Raw genomic sequence first — 17,079 nt, forward strand, 5'->3', positions numbered from 1 at the left:
CTTACTGACTTCAGCTACCATTTTTGTATGTCCTGTCATGGTTCCGACAGATGAAACTCTTCAAAAGAACTTCAAGGCTTTGTTTACCTTAAAGAATCTTTTATTCGAGAAACAAAGCATCGGCACTACATAGTTAAAGCCAAAAACGGAATTCCCCTCCCCTGGGCACAAAGTAGCAAAGCACAATTCCCTCCTCCAATTAACAGTCATAAATCACTTTCCCCAATTAGCTTGAAGCCCAGGCTTTCTCCCCAGCTCTCCAGCCTGTCAAATCTTTATCAGCTCTGAGCGCAATAACCTTGGATTCCCATGGCTGAGTTATTATTGTTATGACTAGCTGGACTCTTGTCCACATTCCCCCTTCCAGCATCAACTAACTCTAAAAGCAAAAGAGTAAAATGGCTGCATTTCCAACTGTTGTCAAAGCAAGAACATCCAATGTTAGCAGCGTTGATATGTCCCTTTTGTTATCAATTCTTTCTCCCATTTCCTACACATCACTTTCATTGAAACCTGCCTTTTTAATGGAAAATTGTAGAAAGGTATGTAGTTTTCTTCCTGAGGATATATGTAAATGTTTGTTTGCTGAGCACACAGTCTGAGCACCTGGTTAAATGGAAAGGACATGTAGCAATGCAAGCCGGGGGGCAAAAGTGTGGATAGAAATCAGCTCCAGCTTTTCAAGTATAAAGATGTATGGTTTCAAGATAAGACTGATTACTTTATCTAGTTCCTGGGCTTTTCACTTTTGAAAAAGAGATATTGGTTGGGTTAGGGTGACAAGAATCTATAAAAATCAGCCTCATTCAACACTACCTAAAGCTGAAAAGAATGGAGAATTAAATATTGGTAGTAACTGGCTCAATTAACTATTTTCTAAAATTCTTTAATAAAAGACTTATCATGACTTTTGATGAGAACAGGGACCATGCTATCTCTGACAGATAGATTAATCATTTCATTGACATTGTGAAACACCTAAAAACATAGGGTGATATAGCCTCCACTGTACAGTCCTTTTGGAAGGCCACAACAACCATTTCAACTTGGAACTGTATGGCTAGACAACTGTTTATTTTTATGTGTTGTAGATGTTTATGATGCATACATAAACATACATACATACATGTTATGTTTGGTGCTAGATTTTGTGATTTTATTTTCCGTATAACTGTTCTAAAGTGCCTTTAATTTATGGACTAGACAGTATTCAATCAATTGCCATAAATAAATAAATAGACTTAACCCAGTTGTAGCATTTAAAATAATCATTATGGGAAGGGATCAAGGAACTATGTCATTTGAGCATTTGTCTAAGCTCTGAAGCTGTACAGCATAAAAATAATAACAACATGAATAGATGGTATTAGACTTTAATGAACTTCCATCCACTGCAGATTCTAAAATGCATATTTTTGAGCAGTGGGAAAAAAATAGAGGATAGTTATGAATTGATCCAGGAAGTGTCAACAGATTTGCTTAAAAACTCAGGCCAAACAAATAAAAATCCATGAGCAACCTTTGTGTACTTAATGCTTTAATGTGTGCTTATACTTACTTTGTCTGCTTTTACAGAAGCCAAAGCCAATTCCTTTTCTTTTACTGCCAGATCCTGAGAGAGTTTAGCAACAGATTCACTAGCCTCCATTAGTTTAGCAAGGCCTATAATAATGGTCAAAATCCAGATGAAGTCCGCAATCATTTATAGTTCTATTTTGTGTTAAGGCAATATTATGAACATAAACAGCCAAAATCTTCCACTAAGAAGTGGGTAAGTGTCTGGTTCCTGGACTAAAATTTACTAGTAGGTTCAGATCTTCGGAGAACTCAGTTAAACAAATCTATCAATCTGTATCTATTTTGCTATTCCTTTTCAGGATAAGCAACATAAAGTACATAAAAGCAGTAAGAGTAAAGAAAAAGTAAACTGAGAAAATAAATAGGTGATTGAAAAAATAAAAGTAACAATAGCTAAGCCATTTAATACTAATGCCATCAAATAAATTACCCCATATCTTTCTATCCCAGATTTCATAACAAAATGGTCCTTGAATTCACAACACAACAACTTGAAAGCACTTTGAAGTGTGCCTCTTGTTCAAACTTTTCATGTTTTGAGGATCTCATCAACTCCATTAAACCATAATTTGACTCCATCTACTTAACCCATTCACTGATTTTTTACATCATGTTTTGTGATTCAGTCTTTATTCATTCACTTTCTTTGATTAATTATGGACCATTATGTCAATGTTAACACTTAACAACCATATAGGTAAACTTCCTCCAACGTGATCTTCCCTACCTGGCCCTTCAGAGTTTTCCATAGTGTATCCCAGTGTTTCTCAACCTTGTCAGCTTGAAGATGGGTGGACTTCAACTCTCAGAATTCCCCAGTCAGTAGAGCTGGGAATTCTGGGAGTTGAAGTCCACCCATCTTCAAGCTGACAAGGTAGAGAAACACTGGTGAATCCATCACTGCTGTAATTGAGTGCATCTACCTTGTGCTAGTTACCATATTCTTCTCTATTGATGTAGTCACTAAAACTTGACTTCAACTTGATGGTACATAATGAATAAATAATTATGTTTAATTAACTGTTATATTGATTTATCTATCAGATTTACACCCTACTTTTCATAACAAATACTTCCAGGATAGTTAATTATCACAAGAGAAAGAATAATAATTAACTCCCCCAAAATAATAAATGATTATAGGAACAAAACAACTGATCCATTTGCAATTTTAATATCAGTTAGTAGAGAACATTAAGCTCTGGTCTTATATATGCTTTTGAAAACAAGTCCAGCTGAGGCTCACTTCTTAATATATTGATATATGATGACATAGTAAAAGGATTGAAAAAATAAAATCTTTGACTTGGACTTATCTTACCTATATTCATTCGCTCAGCTTGTTCATTAATGCTGAACAGCTTATCAGCATAAACATCTTTGTAGCCATTGATGAAAGAAAGATAAGATTTGGGGGTGACATGGGCTCTTCGCCGATATCTGTAATTTTTAATAGTGATATCTCTTCAGATTTAAATGCCACAACTATATAATAATCTCAAGATACAACCTAGGGTATTAGATTATTATATTATGTAAATGATAACAGTTCTAAACATTAATTTAGGAAGTCTGTAAAATAATCATGTTTCCCCTGAAACCAAAATAATGATTCTATATATAATTTTCTGTTACATCTCTGTTTATCAATTGTTAAAGTGTGACTGGGTTGCTTTTGAATTGTAAGTATATTTCGTTTTGCAAGGGTGGCAATTGACACAGAAAAATAAGGCAATGGAGGCGTTATGCTTTTTACTATATATTAGTGACGTTATTTACAGCAACCACATGATGTGGTGAATTTTCTTTCACTAGAATTCTTCAAACAGAAACTGCAGAAAATGGATACTCATCAATCAGTGATACTATTATAGATCCTGCTCTAATCGGGAGGTTGGAACACATGATATTGAACATTATTCCAAATGTATAATTATATAATATGTTGAGATTAAATTGCAAAATGATTTTTATGTATCATCATCATCATCTTAGCCATTGTCTATCCACTGCAAGATGAAGGCCTCTTCCGCATGTTTCCAACCAATATTGCCCTGAGCTTTCTTTTCCAACTGGGCCCATAATACTTGCTGATGTTTTTGATCCATCTTGTTTTAGGTCTCTTTCATGGATGCTTTTTATCAAATGGGATCCATTCTATGACTGCCTTGGTCCACCTGCCATCAGCTCTTCTTGTATGTGACCAACCCATTGCCATTTCAGTTCTTTTACTCTCTTGATGATATCGTATACTTTTGTTTGTTCTCTAATCCATGTGCAGGTCTTTCTGACTTGTCTTGTAATGCCGAGCATGTATCTTTCCATGGCTCTTTGCACCACTTGTAGCTTTTGAATCAATTGTGAAGTTAGTATCCATGTTTCACTGGCATATATTAGAGCAGGTAACACACCCTGATTGAAAACTTTCCTCTTCAAGCATAGGAGGGGGTTGTTCTTGAAAATTATGCATAGCTTTGGTGGGAGTGCCCACAAGCCCGTGATTTTTGGAATAAGGTTAAAAATGGCTGGAAGAAATATTAATGTTAGTGGTAGAGTTAAAACCAGAACTCTTTTTACTAGGCATAACCACACAGAAATACGACAAAGGGGTAATTTATTTGATGTTACACATTCTCACGGCTGCTAGATTGGTGTATGCTCAAAACTGGAGGAATAAAGGAATTCCAACAGAAGAAGAGATTTTATATAAAATTTTATTGTGTGCTGAAATGGATAGGCTCACAATGGAAATGAAGGATAAGACAGAATCAGACTACTTTGAAATCTGGGACAAATTTTATTACTGGTGTGAATCAAGGAGAACTGCTTGGGTTTCAAGTTAGTGTTAAGACAGAAATATATATAACTGTATATATAACTGTATTGTATAGAAGAATGTTTATATAGAGATCAAGAATTATGTATTAATTTTATGTATTAAGAGCAACAAATTGTTAGGAATATTTATTCTGGAATGTCACGTTATGTCCATTTTTGTTTTAACTATATTATAAATAAAAAACTTTTTTTTTAAAAAAAATTATGCATAGCTTGCTGAATGCCAGCCAACCACATTTAACATGCCATTCAATTTCCTTTATTGTATCATCTTCCACTGAGATCTGTTGGCCAAGGTATATGGTCTACTACATCTAATTCTTCTCCAGATATATATTTTTCTTTCTTTAGTGAATTTATTAAACATAACCTGGTTCTTTTTCAGGTTTATTTTTAAGCCAAATGGTTCTCTTGATTTGTGCAGCTCTTGTATGTGTCTTTGTAGCTCTTCTGGGTCTTGTGAGAAGAGAACATCATCAGCAAATCTTAAGTGATTTAAATAGGCACCTTTGATTTTTATTCCATCTTTTGCCCAGTCTAGTTTGCAAAATACTTCTTCAAGACAGGCTGAGAAAAGGATAGGTGATGTTGTATCGCCTTGTCATATACCTCGTTCTATGTTGATTTCTACTTTAAGACCATTAAGGCAAATTGTTGCCATTGGTTTTTTTATATATATTGATTGTACTACGTTTATGTAAGCAGTGTCTATGCCACGGTTAATTAGAGCAATGTATTAATTATTGCTTGCTGAATACTGAGCCAAACGCTTTTCCATAGTCAATGAAAGCCATGCACTTGTTGTGCCTTTCAATGACTTGCTGAACAACCTGGATGTGATCATTTATGCTGTAGTCTGAACCCTGAACCCTGCTTGCTCTTTTGGTTGTGCATCATTTAATGTTCTCAATATTTTTTTTTGCTATTATCTTGGTGAAAATCTTGTAGATGATAGAGCGATAGTTCTTTAAAACATCTTGGGCTCTTTCTTGTGTGTAAGAATCACTTCAACATTTTTCTATGCATCAGGTATTTTTTCTTCTCTGAGGCATTTTGAGTATAGTTTTGCTATTATCTTGTGTAAACTGTGACCGCCAGTTTTAGCATTTCAACCGTAACACAGTCATTTCCTGAAGCTTTGCCATTTTTCATTGATTTTATGGTACTTGATACTTCCTCCACTAGGATAGCTGGCATTTCCTCTTTCATGGATGTTGTTTCTTTTGAGTAATCTTGATCATTGTATAGCTCTGGATAGAATTCCAATTATTTCTAATGTCTTGTTCTATACACAGAGCCATCTTCACGTTTTAATGCAAAAACCTTGTTTCTTTTGTTTATAAGCTTGCATTTTGCTTTATTAATCCCTTTGTTTTCTTCAATTGCCTTTTTCACAAGCTTCACATTAAACCGATGTGTTTCTTTTTGGATATGTTTTCTTATGGTCTTGCAAAGTTCAATGTATTTCAGTTTATTAGTGAAATTTCTGGTATTCCTCATTGTCTTCATTTTTTCATTAAATCAATAGTTTCATCAGAGATTTTTGACTGTACCAAGTGTTTTTCTGGCAGTGCTATAGATGCAGCAGATTCAAGAATGTTTTTGACTATTTGTTCATTTTAGTCTGTAATGTTCATCTCTTCCAAATGTTGAAATAGAGCAAAGCTATTTGACAGATTAATCTCAACATTGCTGTTCTCCTCTAACAGCTTATCACTCTTTTTTTGTTTTTCATGACATCTTTATCATTTTCATACATTCTTTTCGACAGTCTATCTTCATTTTAGCTTGTACCATTCTATGGTCACTTCCAACATTAAAACAATTGATGACAGTACAATGGCAGAATATGGTTTTATCACTTGACATGATATAGTCAATTTTGCTGGAGTATCCCAATGGACTCTTCCACGTCCATTTTCTGCTAGCTTTTTTCTTGTAAAATGTGTTCATGATATTAAAAAAAATATGTATATAAAACCATATAATTACAAAATTATACACATTTAAATATTACCTTTGAAAATAATTGTCACAGCTTTCTGAAACTAGGTCATGAAAGATGCCCATAGCTTCTACCACGTGTGCTTTAACTTCAGGAGAACAGACAATATTGAAACCTGACAGAAAATACTGTGACACAGCAACAAGGGCTTCCTTGGGCCACTGAGTAAACCAATCCATAGTACATCCAGATATAAGACCAGGAAACTTCAAAGACCGTGCACGAAATTTCTCACCAACCTAGCAAAAATAAGACATAGAGAAAAAGTGACATATCAATGAAATATATTTATGGCACATATAACAGATGATCATGATGATGATCAAGATGATGATGATGATTTATTAAACTTATATGCTGCCTGAGTTATATACAGTTTCCAGTGCAATTGTTACATATAAAAAAAGCTGGGACTATACACATAGTCTAGGTTCATACATTGTGTTAAACCTATGGATTAATCACAATAAACAACATGTTATTTTTTAAGGCATTAGTGATATTCATGTTAGCTGTATTCATATAACATTCCAAGGAAATCACATTATTGCTTAGTATAAGTATGAACTAATCTGCACAAGGTCTGTAATATCATAAAACCTCATTGGAGAGAGGAGAAAAAAAGCTCCTATGAAATCTTTCATATTTTAATATACGTATTTTAGAATGTAAGCTGTTAATTATAACAAAGTAATTGCTGATTAAATAATGTATTAGAGGAACAAAATATTAGAAACATAATTCTAACAATGCTTGCAGGTAAGTATTTTTTAAAAGCAAACTTATGTTGAATATTGCTATACAACATAAATGCCATGCTATATCTAGATCTGGAATAAATAGGTCTAGAACAGGGGTGTCAAACTCGCCATGTCACATGATATGTTGCGATGTATTGTGACTTTTTCCCCCTTGCTGGAGCTGGGGTGGGCATGGCTTCCATGTGATGCATCTGGCCCATGGGCCGGCAGTTTGATACCCCTGGTCTAGAACATTATTTGTATCCTTAAGAAAGGAAATCCTTCTGAACTTTATACTTCTGTGCATGTTATTTGGGAATGGTACTTACTTCCAAATAGCATATATAGAATTGGGTTGCATATTCCAATTTTATACTATATTTATATATACAGAAGTCTATTTTAACTTAATAGACATTCCCACAAAAATGACTGCAGAATTAAACTTGCAGGATTTCATTGGAACTTTACTTTTTTTAAAAAAAAATCTTATTTATAAATTTTTATAATTTTGCAGTGGCTTAGAATGACAAAAAAATAATGAATCCCTATTTACAACCTTGCAATCCCTTAATAAACATACACACACAAACTCACACACTACTAAAACCCTCCTGTTTGTAACTTTCAATTGGGTAACATGTGCATCATAGGGCAACAGTTTTTGAAATAACAGATAGTCCTTGACTTACATTCATTTAGTGACGCTCGAAGTTACAACAGTACTGAAAAATATGACTTACGACCACATTTCATATTTATGACCCTTTGCAGCATCTCCATAGTCACTTGAAATTCAGGTGCTTGGCAACTAGCATGTATTTATGACTTGTAACTTCACAGCTGGCTTCCAACCAGCAAAGTACAAAGAGGGTAGCCAGATTCACTTAACATCTGCAGTGATTGCCTTAACAACTGTGGCAATAAAATTCATAAAATGGGATGCAACTCACTAAACTGCCTTGCTTAACAATGGAAATTTTGGACTCAATTGTACTCGTAAGTTGAGGCCCACCTATACCTCAACTGGGCTAATATAATGCATCAAAAGTCTGGGACCCATTAGTCCCATAAGAATGACATTTGTTAAGGATGTAGCTACTTTAGCACCATCCTGATGCTGTGGTCAGCCATAATCACGTGATTGTCATTTCCAATGCTCCCTGCCAACTTCCTACAAGGGAAGTCAATGAGAAAGCCAACAGGAAGTCAGAAGTTCCCGTTCCCACTGCTTTTTGCCTACTCATGATCATCCTGTTTCTCTGTTTAGGCAAGGAAATATCTCTGAAATGATGATCTAATGGGTTATTAGTTGTCTAAACATATATTTAAAGGAAACTCACAGGAGAAAAGCAGAGTACAACATGGAGGTTTTTCCTTGACCGTGATATAAAATATTCATAAAGATTATCAAAAGTTGGGGGAACTCGTGGCAGCTCTTTTTTCATTACAGATATAAGTCCTTGGGTTATTTCATCCAGTTCATCTCGAGGAAATAAATTGGAGATCTTATCAGAAAAAGCAAAAATTACAGAAAAAAGATGTTTATGAATATTATTAAAATACCACAGTTTTTAATTTATAGATTCCAAGACTCTCCTAATTCAGGAAACATCCGCTTCAGTTTATAATTCATAGGTAACTGAGGTTCACTAATGTATTTTATAAAAATATATGATGTCAAGAAATAATGAAGCATAGATATTCATGTAAACGGTATTCAAAATGTTGCACTTTGTCTTTTGTGCTTGGGATTTTATTCTTTCCAATACTTACAGCTAGTTTAAAATATTGAATATTCTAGAAATATTATTAGCTTTATTAGATGATAAATGAATAATAATAACAAGTTACAGCAAATATACTCCACTGAAACAAAATGGAATACTGGCTAGCTAAAGATTCTGATGCTAATCCCTTGCACTTATTTGTCTCAGATTTATTAAGTTTCATTCTGTTATAGAGGTCTATTGCTTCCTTATGTATTTCTTGTGGGGAAAAAAAGGTTATTCTACTTTATGCTTCAGATTACTGTCAATGAATAAATGAAATTTCAATTTTTCAAACAAATACATCAAATTAGCTTTTGAATAAAACTCAGCAACTTCCAAAGTGCTTCAGAGATTAAATTTTATGCTTTATGAGTCATCTTATCAGGGTCTTAATCAAGGTGAAGCTTACTACAAGTAAGAATGCAATAATCAGTATAACAGCAACCTCTATAGTGATTTGAAATTCTAACCTCTCCAGAAGAAAGCAGATTATTAAGATATTCAAGAAATGCTTCATCTTTTATCTCATTATCTGTGAAAATAAATGTGATTCCTTTTCCCTCACCACCAGCAACTCTATATAAGTTCTTTAAGTCATCTGTTAGATTGGTTATATTGTAGGACCTGAGAGGAGAAAGCAAACCAACAAACAAATGTGACCTGCACTAGAAATTCTTCATCTATAAGTTTAGGAAATATTAATGAAGTCAATACAGCAAGGATTGGAAGTAAGAAGACTTCTATATGCAACTATAAATGCTCCCTTATATCCATAAAGAAATTTTGTTGCATATTTTAATGGGGAGTATTACTGAAATGGAACTTCTAAAACCACTCAAGCAAAAATAAGAAAAAGTATCATTCATCAGAGCTGAAGAAACTTCTTGGATGAGACATGAAACATCTTTAAAGAAAAATAAGAAGTTGCCTCATGAAAAAGCACCTTTGGGATATCATTCATAAGGTTTATTGCCCACATATTAATGTCAAAGTGTGGGAAAGAAACAAAATGCATTTAAGCTCTTAGTAATAAAGGCACATCTGATTTAATAGATAAAAAGGAAACCTGTTTGGGATGACTTGCCAGGACTGGACTATAACAACTGAAAGATACAATTTGTTCAAACTGAATCAAAACAAAGAGAACGATGTGGAATTGGATTATATATTAAAAATAAGCTTAATTTAAAATTAAACTTGGTTCCAGGATCTCTATGAAGATTCTCAATCATCCAGCTAGACTAGTCTGGAAGTTGAATCATGGCAACTAGACTATTTTTGAGGGGTTTGAAACATTTTGCTGCTTATCCAAGTAGCTTTTCCTGTCTGAGCTAATGATAATTCCAGGATATTTTTATGCAAAACTTGTTCCCCAACTTAGGAGAAATTAAGGTTATCTTTGTATAAATTAGACATAGTACCATCATGAATCAGCTGTGTACCAACATAGTATATTAGCATTCTGCTTGAACTATAACTCACATCTACTGACAGCATTGTCTCACTGATGCTTTATAATACTTAACTCTGCAGCACAGCCTCAGAATATATGTCAGATCCTAATGTTAAGTAAATTGAGTTATTATCAATCAATAATCACATTGATATGATCAATTTAAATTGTAATAACTTTTCTGCATTATAAGATTGCCAATAAAAATTCATCATACGCAAAGTATCAATGCAGTTAAAAGAATTCAAGAATAAAAGAAAATCTGCCCAAATGTTTTTGTTTATCTATAGATGACATATAAATGTAGATGGCATATAAATATTTTAGTTTAATATATTAAACTAAAATATTTATTAGTTTAACTCTTACATTATGATTGCTTGCAAAGTCAGTCAGATATTAGACTGCATTTGGCATTTTTATCTACCTATGAAGTCCTTCCCAAAGACCTGGGATAGGCATCTAAGAAGGAACCTCCAGTCATACCAAGTCTTTTCTAAGTGACATGCCAAGTGCCATTTAAAAAGTTGTATTATAAGTTGTATTACAAGAGGGCAGGACAAGAATTTCTTCACATGTATAGAAATTCTTTCCTCAGTTATGTCATTTAATATGACTCAACAGTTGAACATATAATCATTAATATCATAACAATGATCCTATATACACATAAATATGCACAATCTACCTTCATCACAAATAGGAGCTTCTAATTCTGCATGGAAACTCAAATTCATTTTTGATTAAGTATATGTTTCTGACCTTGTTAAAGTTATCTGAAAGATTCTATATCCAGCTATAAAAGAAGCAAGCCTTGAAAGGCTCTGTTTTCCAGAACCACCAACTCCTACAAGTAAAGCATTTCCACATGCTGTCCGGATTATTCGGGAGATCTACAATATTAAAAGAGAAAAGGACATACATTGTATGCTAAACTCATTGCACAAGGATGGCAAAGCTGAATCATTGCCTAAGCCTATTTTTAAAGATTTTTATTAGTTGGATTTATATTCCGTCTTTTCTTCAGGAGTGTGTGATGGGGAAATAAAGTTAGAGCTTCCTTTTAGTTTCAAAACAAATGTGAGGAGTAGGAGGGGCTAGGAGTGTGACTGGCCTAAAGTCACCTAGCTAGTTTCCCCAGCTGAGAATGGATTCTAGCCTTAGTCCAGTGATGGCGAACCTTTTAGAGACCGAGTGCCCAAAAACTGGCCCTGCCCCGCCCCCACCCTGCCTGCCCACAGGGCCACTCATCCCCTCCAGGGCCCACCGCAGATCGCCCAGGCAGCCCAGCAGCACCATGGCAGCCATGCCCTCTGCCCATGCCCCACTGCATCAACTGTGCGCGATGGGACATGAGGGCAGAGTCTTGTCTATGCTGCCTGGCTGCATGTCCTTGGCTGTGCTGCTCCATGTGGGCCATGCTCAGAGACAACTCTCCTCCAGGGGGGCTGTTGGTGAAGGGGTCGCGGGAGGAGGCAAGGCTGGGGCAACGCCATGTGTGCCCACAGAGAGGGCTCCAAGTGCCGCCTCTGGCACGCGTGCCATAGGTTCGCCACCACTGCCTTAGTCTCTTCTGTTCTAGCTACTACATTACACTGAAGCTCTAATGAAGATTAAAAAAAAAGGAAACCCAATTTAGTCACTTTTTAATAGATCTTTTCCATTCAGTGAAAAGAAGATAAAAAAATATTCTTCTTTGAGGATGGTGTGCATCTCTATATGCATTGGTATAGTCTCAAAGGAACTTCATAGAAGCTTTCTCTGAACTGTGTTGTAAAAAACAATAGTTAAATTTTATTATATTATTCCAATGCATATGCAGTATTTACAAAAGCCCATACTGAAGTCTCCTCCACAGCAGAGGTTCTCATCCATTTGGTGCCAGGGACCAGTTTTGTGGGAGACAATTTTTCCCTGGACTGGGATGGGGATGGTTTTGGTTTCACTCACTCACCCGCCTCTCACCTCCAGCTATGTTGCCCAATTCCTAACAGGTCACAGACCGGTACCGGTCCATGGCCCAGAGGTTGGGTATCCCTGCTTTATAGAATTGCTTTTATGTCCCTTTGAGTTTTATAAGTAATGCCATAGCTTTTCTACTGGTAAAACATAGACCCAATAATCTTTAAATAATACCATAATCCAAATTAAGTACCTTTATATCTAACAAATTAACTTAACTAATTTCTTAAAATAATATGCAGACTTTCAAAACAGTGTTTCTAGGAGAGCTAATAATTTCCATTGCTTGGTCATCTACAAAAAAGAGTTTTCTCAGTAATGGCAAACCAGGAAGATAATCTGTATCAACATTTCTGTCAGGCTAAAAACATCATTATCACTATCACCATCATCATACCACTATCTTTTTAAAAAGCTATTAGTTTTTGAATTCTTAATATTTACATTATTTACTTATACTGAAATTGATAAAAAGCAGCATTGGCATAATCCGAATAAATGAACAATTTGAAATGAAGGTTACATTTAGAGTTAAAGACACAAACCTTAACAAGATGTGTTATAGCATCCTTGAAAAACACCAGATCAAGCAGTCCACCTCGAACATTTTCATTATATTGTCTTTGGTAGAACTGTAATTTATCAGATAAAAATTCAAGAGTTGGAACCTAATGGTAAAGAAAATAAGAATGTTAAAACTACCATTAATTTTTTTAAAAATTAAACCACTATTGCAATCAACAAATCACTAAAATTGAAAAAAAAATAGTCTAAGTCCTTTCCCCGAAGAACTTATACTTACATAAACAAACAAACAAAGCCTAGATATATAAAATATTAATAAGCATGTCAGATAAGACAGATATAAGCATGGATTAAGAGGCTATTGTGTGGGGTGGTGAGATTAATAATCTGTTTCAATGATTTAAAAATAAAAGATTAAAGAAAGGTAAAGGTAATGTAAAGGTTAAGACAGAGGGGGTGACCTTGGGTCAGTCACTTTCTGTTAATCTTAGGGTGGAGGCAGTGGCAACCACCTCTGAAAAACCTTGCCAAGAAACTGCATGGACCTATTCAGGCATTCTCCAAGAATTGCACATGATTGAATGGAAGAGAAAAAAAAGAACATATTTTGTGAAAACATTACTAAACCACCCAAAAGTAAAGTCAATGCCATCACATAAATGCAAAGAAATCAGCTCTGTCCAGGCATGTACAAAACTACATTGGTTTTCTAGACACAAACTTTATCAAAATAATTTCCTTCCCTAATTACATGATTGCATTTGGTCAAGCACTGTAAACCCTGATATCCTCCCTCCCTCCCCCCCTCTCTTATTTCAGTGCTGCAGGTAGCTCACTCTTATACTATGTACAGTAGCCTCTTTATCCATGTTTGCATCAGTCTTATTTTACTGGCTATAGGTTTTTTAACTATAATAGTTGGCTTATGTCAATTGACCTTAGGTTTGTAGTAGTTGGATTTTCAATCTGCATGTTCCTTTCTAATTCTTGCTCTTCTTTATGCCATCTTCCTGAACATAACTACTACACAATTTCTATACTGCCATTTCTTGTAGCTTAAGTGCATCATAAGTGTAAATCATAAGCAAAGATTATGAAAATTAGGTTACTCTTGAGATCATATTTCTGTATGAGCCATGAAAGCTGTTTTGTTTGTGGCAACTTACAAATATGCTGAATAAATAATAAAATAATAAAGTTGATATAGTTCTGTACTACTTTCCAGCACAAAGCTCATCTCAATTGTCCTGTATTCTCTAATCTATTACTTTCTATGGTTTCTGTGGTTAAGAATGCTTGTTTTGAGAAAAGAAGCTTTGCATTATATCACCAAAACTAGGAAAAAGAAGCCCAGACCCTTTGTTTACTAATAAGATGATCTCTTGGAGCACTTCCATGCTAGTTTTGTCATGACTTTGTACTAGAAAAAAAAAAAGTTTCATTCTTAGCCTATTTTTTGGAAAAATAGGTGACTGGTGAGGAGACAATGGTTGCAGGCCACATCTAGCACATTTTAATTTTTCTTCAGTACCACTTGTGTTCACTCACACAAGGGAATATAGACAAATCCATGTATGAGGGAGATTTTGTTCATGAGATGAAGGTATAATCTGAGCATAGATTAGGACCAGATCTGTGAAAGGTTGCATATACCTCCAGCTCTAGTTTGATTTTCCCTGAGCCCGTTGGCTCAGGCAGTGGTAGTCATTTCTCAGTTCATGTTATTAAATATTATTGCCTGTACCAGTAAAATGTAAAAGACCCCCCAAAATATAAAAAGTGTCTGTGTGTCTCTCTGAGTGTAAATTGGTCATGAGATCAATTTCATGAGCAAGCAAAAAAACCATAAACTCTCCATAAGAGATTTTGAAATAAGACTTAAGACTTCATACAATCTAACTTGGGAGGCTGGCACATCTATTATGCATCCAGATAGCAAAAATTAAATTATCCATGGACAACTTAGTTTACCAAACTTTTTCTACTAGTAAAAAATGAAAAAGACAACTAACTCTTAGATTGGCTAGTGAGCATCTTAAATGCACATACTTAGTAACTAATAACTATTAATTGCAAGAATGTTAATCTTAATTCTGCTTGCATGTAATTACCTTTCTTGCTTCTGAATGGCTGCTGTGGATCAGTATTTTTTGTATCATTAAATGCCAATAAATAGAAAGGTGCTCTTTGGAGAATTTTTTGTATCATTGGAAGTGATTTCACTACCACTACCAAGTGCAATTGCTCTAATCCTGAACATTATATAGACAGTTGTTGCAGAATATTTATTATGCTGGAATGTAATGGATATACTTCATGCAGTTTTTGACTATGGATTTAAATTTTATGTAACTCTACTCATTACTTTTTTTGCAATTACCCATCCTAGAGTCAAGGAAAAAATATAAAAATCAAAATCTATGTAAATACCAATTCATAAATTTTGGGTGCTTCAAACACATAATCTTCTGGTTCTTCACCCGTTGGCTCAGGCATATCCCGCAAAAAATCTACAAAATATGGTTCAGCCTGAACTTTTGATACTAAGTTTGGGTCCACATGTTCTTCAATTACTCTACTAAAATTTCTGTCAAACCATTCTTCATCGTCTTCAGTAATAAATCTGCAAGAAACAAATATAGTCATTATAAATGCAAAACTTCCACTAATTTTTTCTTTGGATTAAATAATTATGAAAACAAAATAAGTACCAAACCATTTCAGTAACTTTCATATCATGCTTAGAACTAGATACATAATATATTTCTGAATGAAGCCAAAGCTATAATTTAGGACCATACTTCATTATGAAGTAACTGATATAATCAAAGTTATTTTTTCAATTATTTTGTAACACAGGCTTCTTTTTACAACAAAAGGCAGCAATCTAGTCATCTACTTAACTTCAGCTGTTCATCTGTGTTTTCCTGCCAAACTTAAGAAGTAGTATTTTTTAACTCAATATTTTTCATTGCTGGATGTGGGATTCTGGATGTTGAAATCCAAACATCTTAAAGTTGGCAAGGTTAAAAAATGCTGTTTAACTTGTGACGGCTCAAGTGATGCTGTCTAGTTTGCTTACTTTCCTTCATTGCACTGTATTGTAGAAAAATGTCTCCCTTCCAGATTAGCTACTGCTCTCCATGGTAGGAACGTACCCTCCCATTTAATTATTGGTTCCTGCTCTCCATGACCATTTCATCTTGGGTTACTGGACCAGTGAATCACTGGTCACAAAAAAAATCACAAAATGCCAACTATCCTGGTGTGAAAATTGAATTTAATCAACATATTACAACATATCAGTTCATTTGTTCTTTTAGACTCCTACCTCAAATCCAGTTTAGAGAAACCAAAATAGTGTATTCACTACATCTGAACGTTACATACTTTCTATCACATGGCAAGAGGCCACCCAGATCTTCCATTGTTTTCCTTTGCTTTCAGCACCACTGGGTGTCAATTTAACCATGACATAGAAGTCTAAATGGGAATAGCTCAAATTCTTCTCCTTGGCCTGTGGTATAAAGCACAGCTACTGTTTGGCAGCTGAAAAGAGTAGAAGTGGAGCTATATTGAAAAAGGTCTTCTGCTTACATCACCACCTTTTCCATTGCTAATCTTCTGGAAATATGGGGTTTGTTGCTCTTCTCTAGCAGTTCTGTGATGATATAAAACTTCAATTAGAACAATTAACCAGTGGAACAACCTGCCTCCAGAAGCGGTGAATGCTCCAATACTGGAAGTTTTTAAGAAGAGACTGGACAGCCATTTGTCTGAAATGGTATAGGGTTTGGACTAGATGACCTCCAAGGTCCCTCCAACTACTACTACTACTACTACTACTACTACTACTACTACTACTACTACTTCTTCTTCTTCTTCTTCTTCTTCTTCTTATTATTATTATTATTATTATTATTATTATTATTATTATTATTATTATTATCCTAAATTGCTATGTCAAGTCTCCTTACACCAGCCTTCTGAAGTACTAGCCAAGTTGAAAGAGAGACAGGAAAAATGGAGAGAAGACAATAGTTGAAAATTCCTTCAACATATGAAGTCCCTCACCAGTTTTCCCTATGATGGAAAAGAAAAATAATAATTTAAAAGATACATTTAAAAATTTTCTCTTAAAATTTTTACTTCATTTACTGCAGAGTCAAAATAGATATATTAGACTCTGCCTGCTCATTCACCCCT

At 34.6% G+C, this 17,079-nt stretch overlaps 1 protein-coding gene across 1 annotated transcript in view; it reads right to left on the reverse strand.

Moving 5' to 3' along the window:
* LOC120305367 (dynein heavy chain 8, axonemal) overlaps window positions 1-17,079 on the reverse strand; it is an 89,054-nt gene that overhangs the window by 40,413 nt on the left and 31,562 nt on the right. Inside the window, exons 20-27 of the mRNA XM_039337109.1 lie at window positions 15,304-15,496; window positions 12,894-13,016; window positions 11,149-11,279; window positions 9,404-9,557; window positions 8,505-8,669; window positions 6,434-6,660; window positions 2,900-3,018; window positions 1,559-1,662 (exon numbers count right to left, since the gene is read on the reverse strand). Of these exons, the coding sequence (XP_039193043.1) occupies window positions 1,559-1,662; window positions 2,900-3,018; window positions 6,434-6,660; window positions 8,505-8,669; window positions 9,404-9,557; window positions 11,149-11,279; window positions 12,894-13,016; window positions 15,304-15,496 (1,216 nt within the window). The remainder of the gene's footprint in view (window positions 1-1,558; window positions 1,663-2,899; window positions 3,019-6,433; window positions 6,661-8,504; window positions 8,670-9,403; window positions 9,558-11,148; window positions 11,280-12,893; window positions 13,017-15,303; window positions 15,497-17,079) is intronic.

This window comes from Crotalus tigris, unplaced genomic scaffold (assembly GCF_016545835.1).
Source record: "Crotalus tigris isolate CLP2741 ecotype Arizona unplaced genomic scaffold, ASM1654583v1 scf7180000017668.6805642782:7212621, whole genome shotgun sequence".
Classification (NCBI taxonomy): domain Eukaryota; kingdom Metazoa; phylum Chordata; class Lepidosauria; order Squamata; family Viperidae; genus Crotalus; species Crotalus tigris.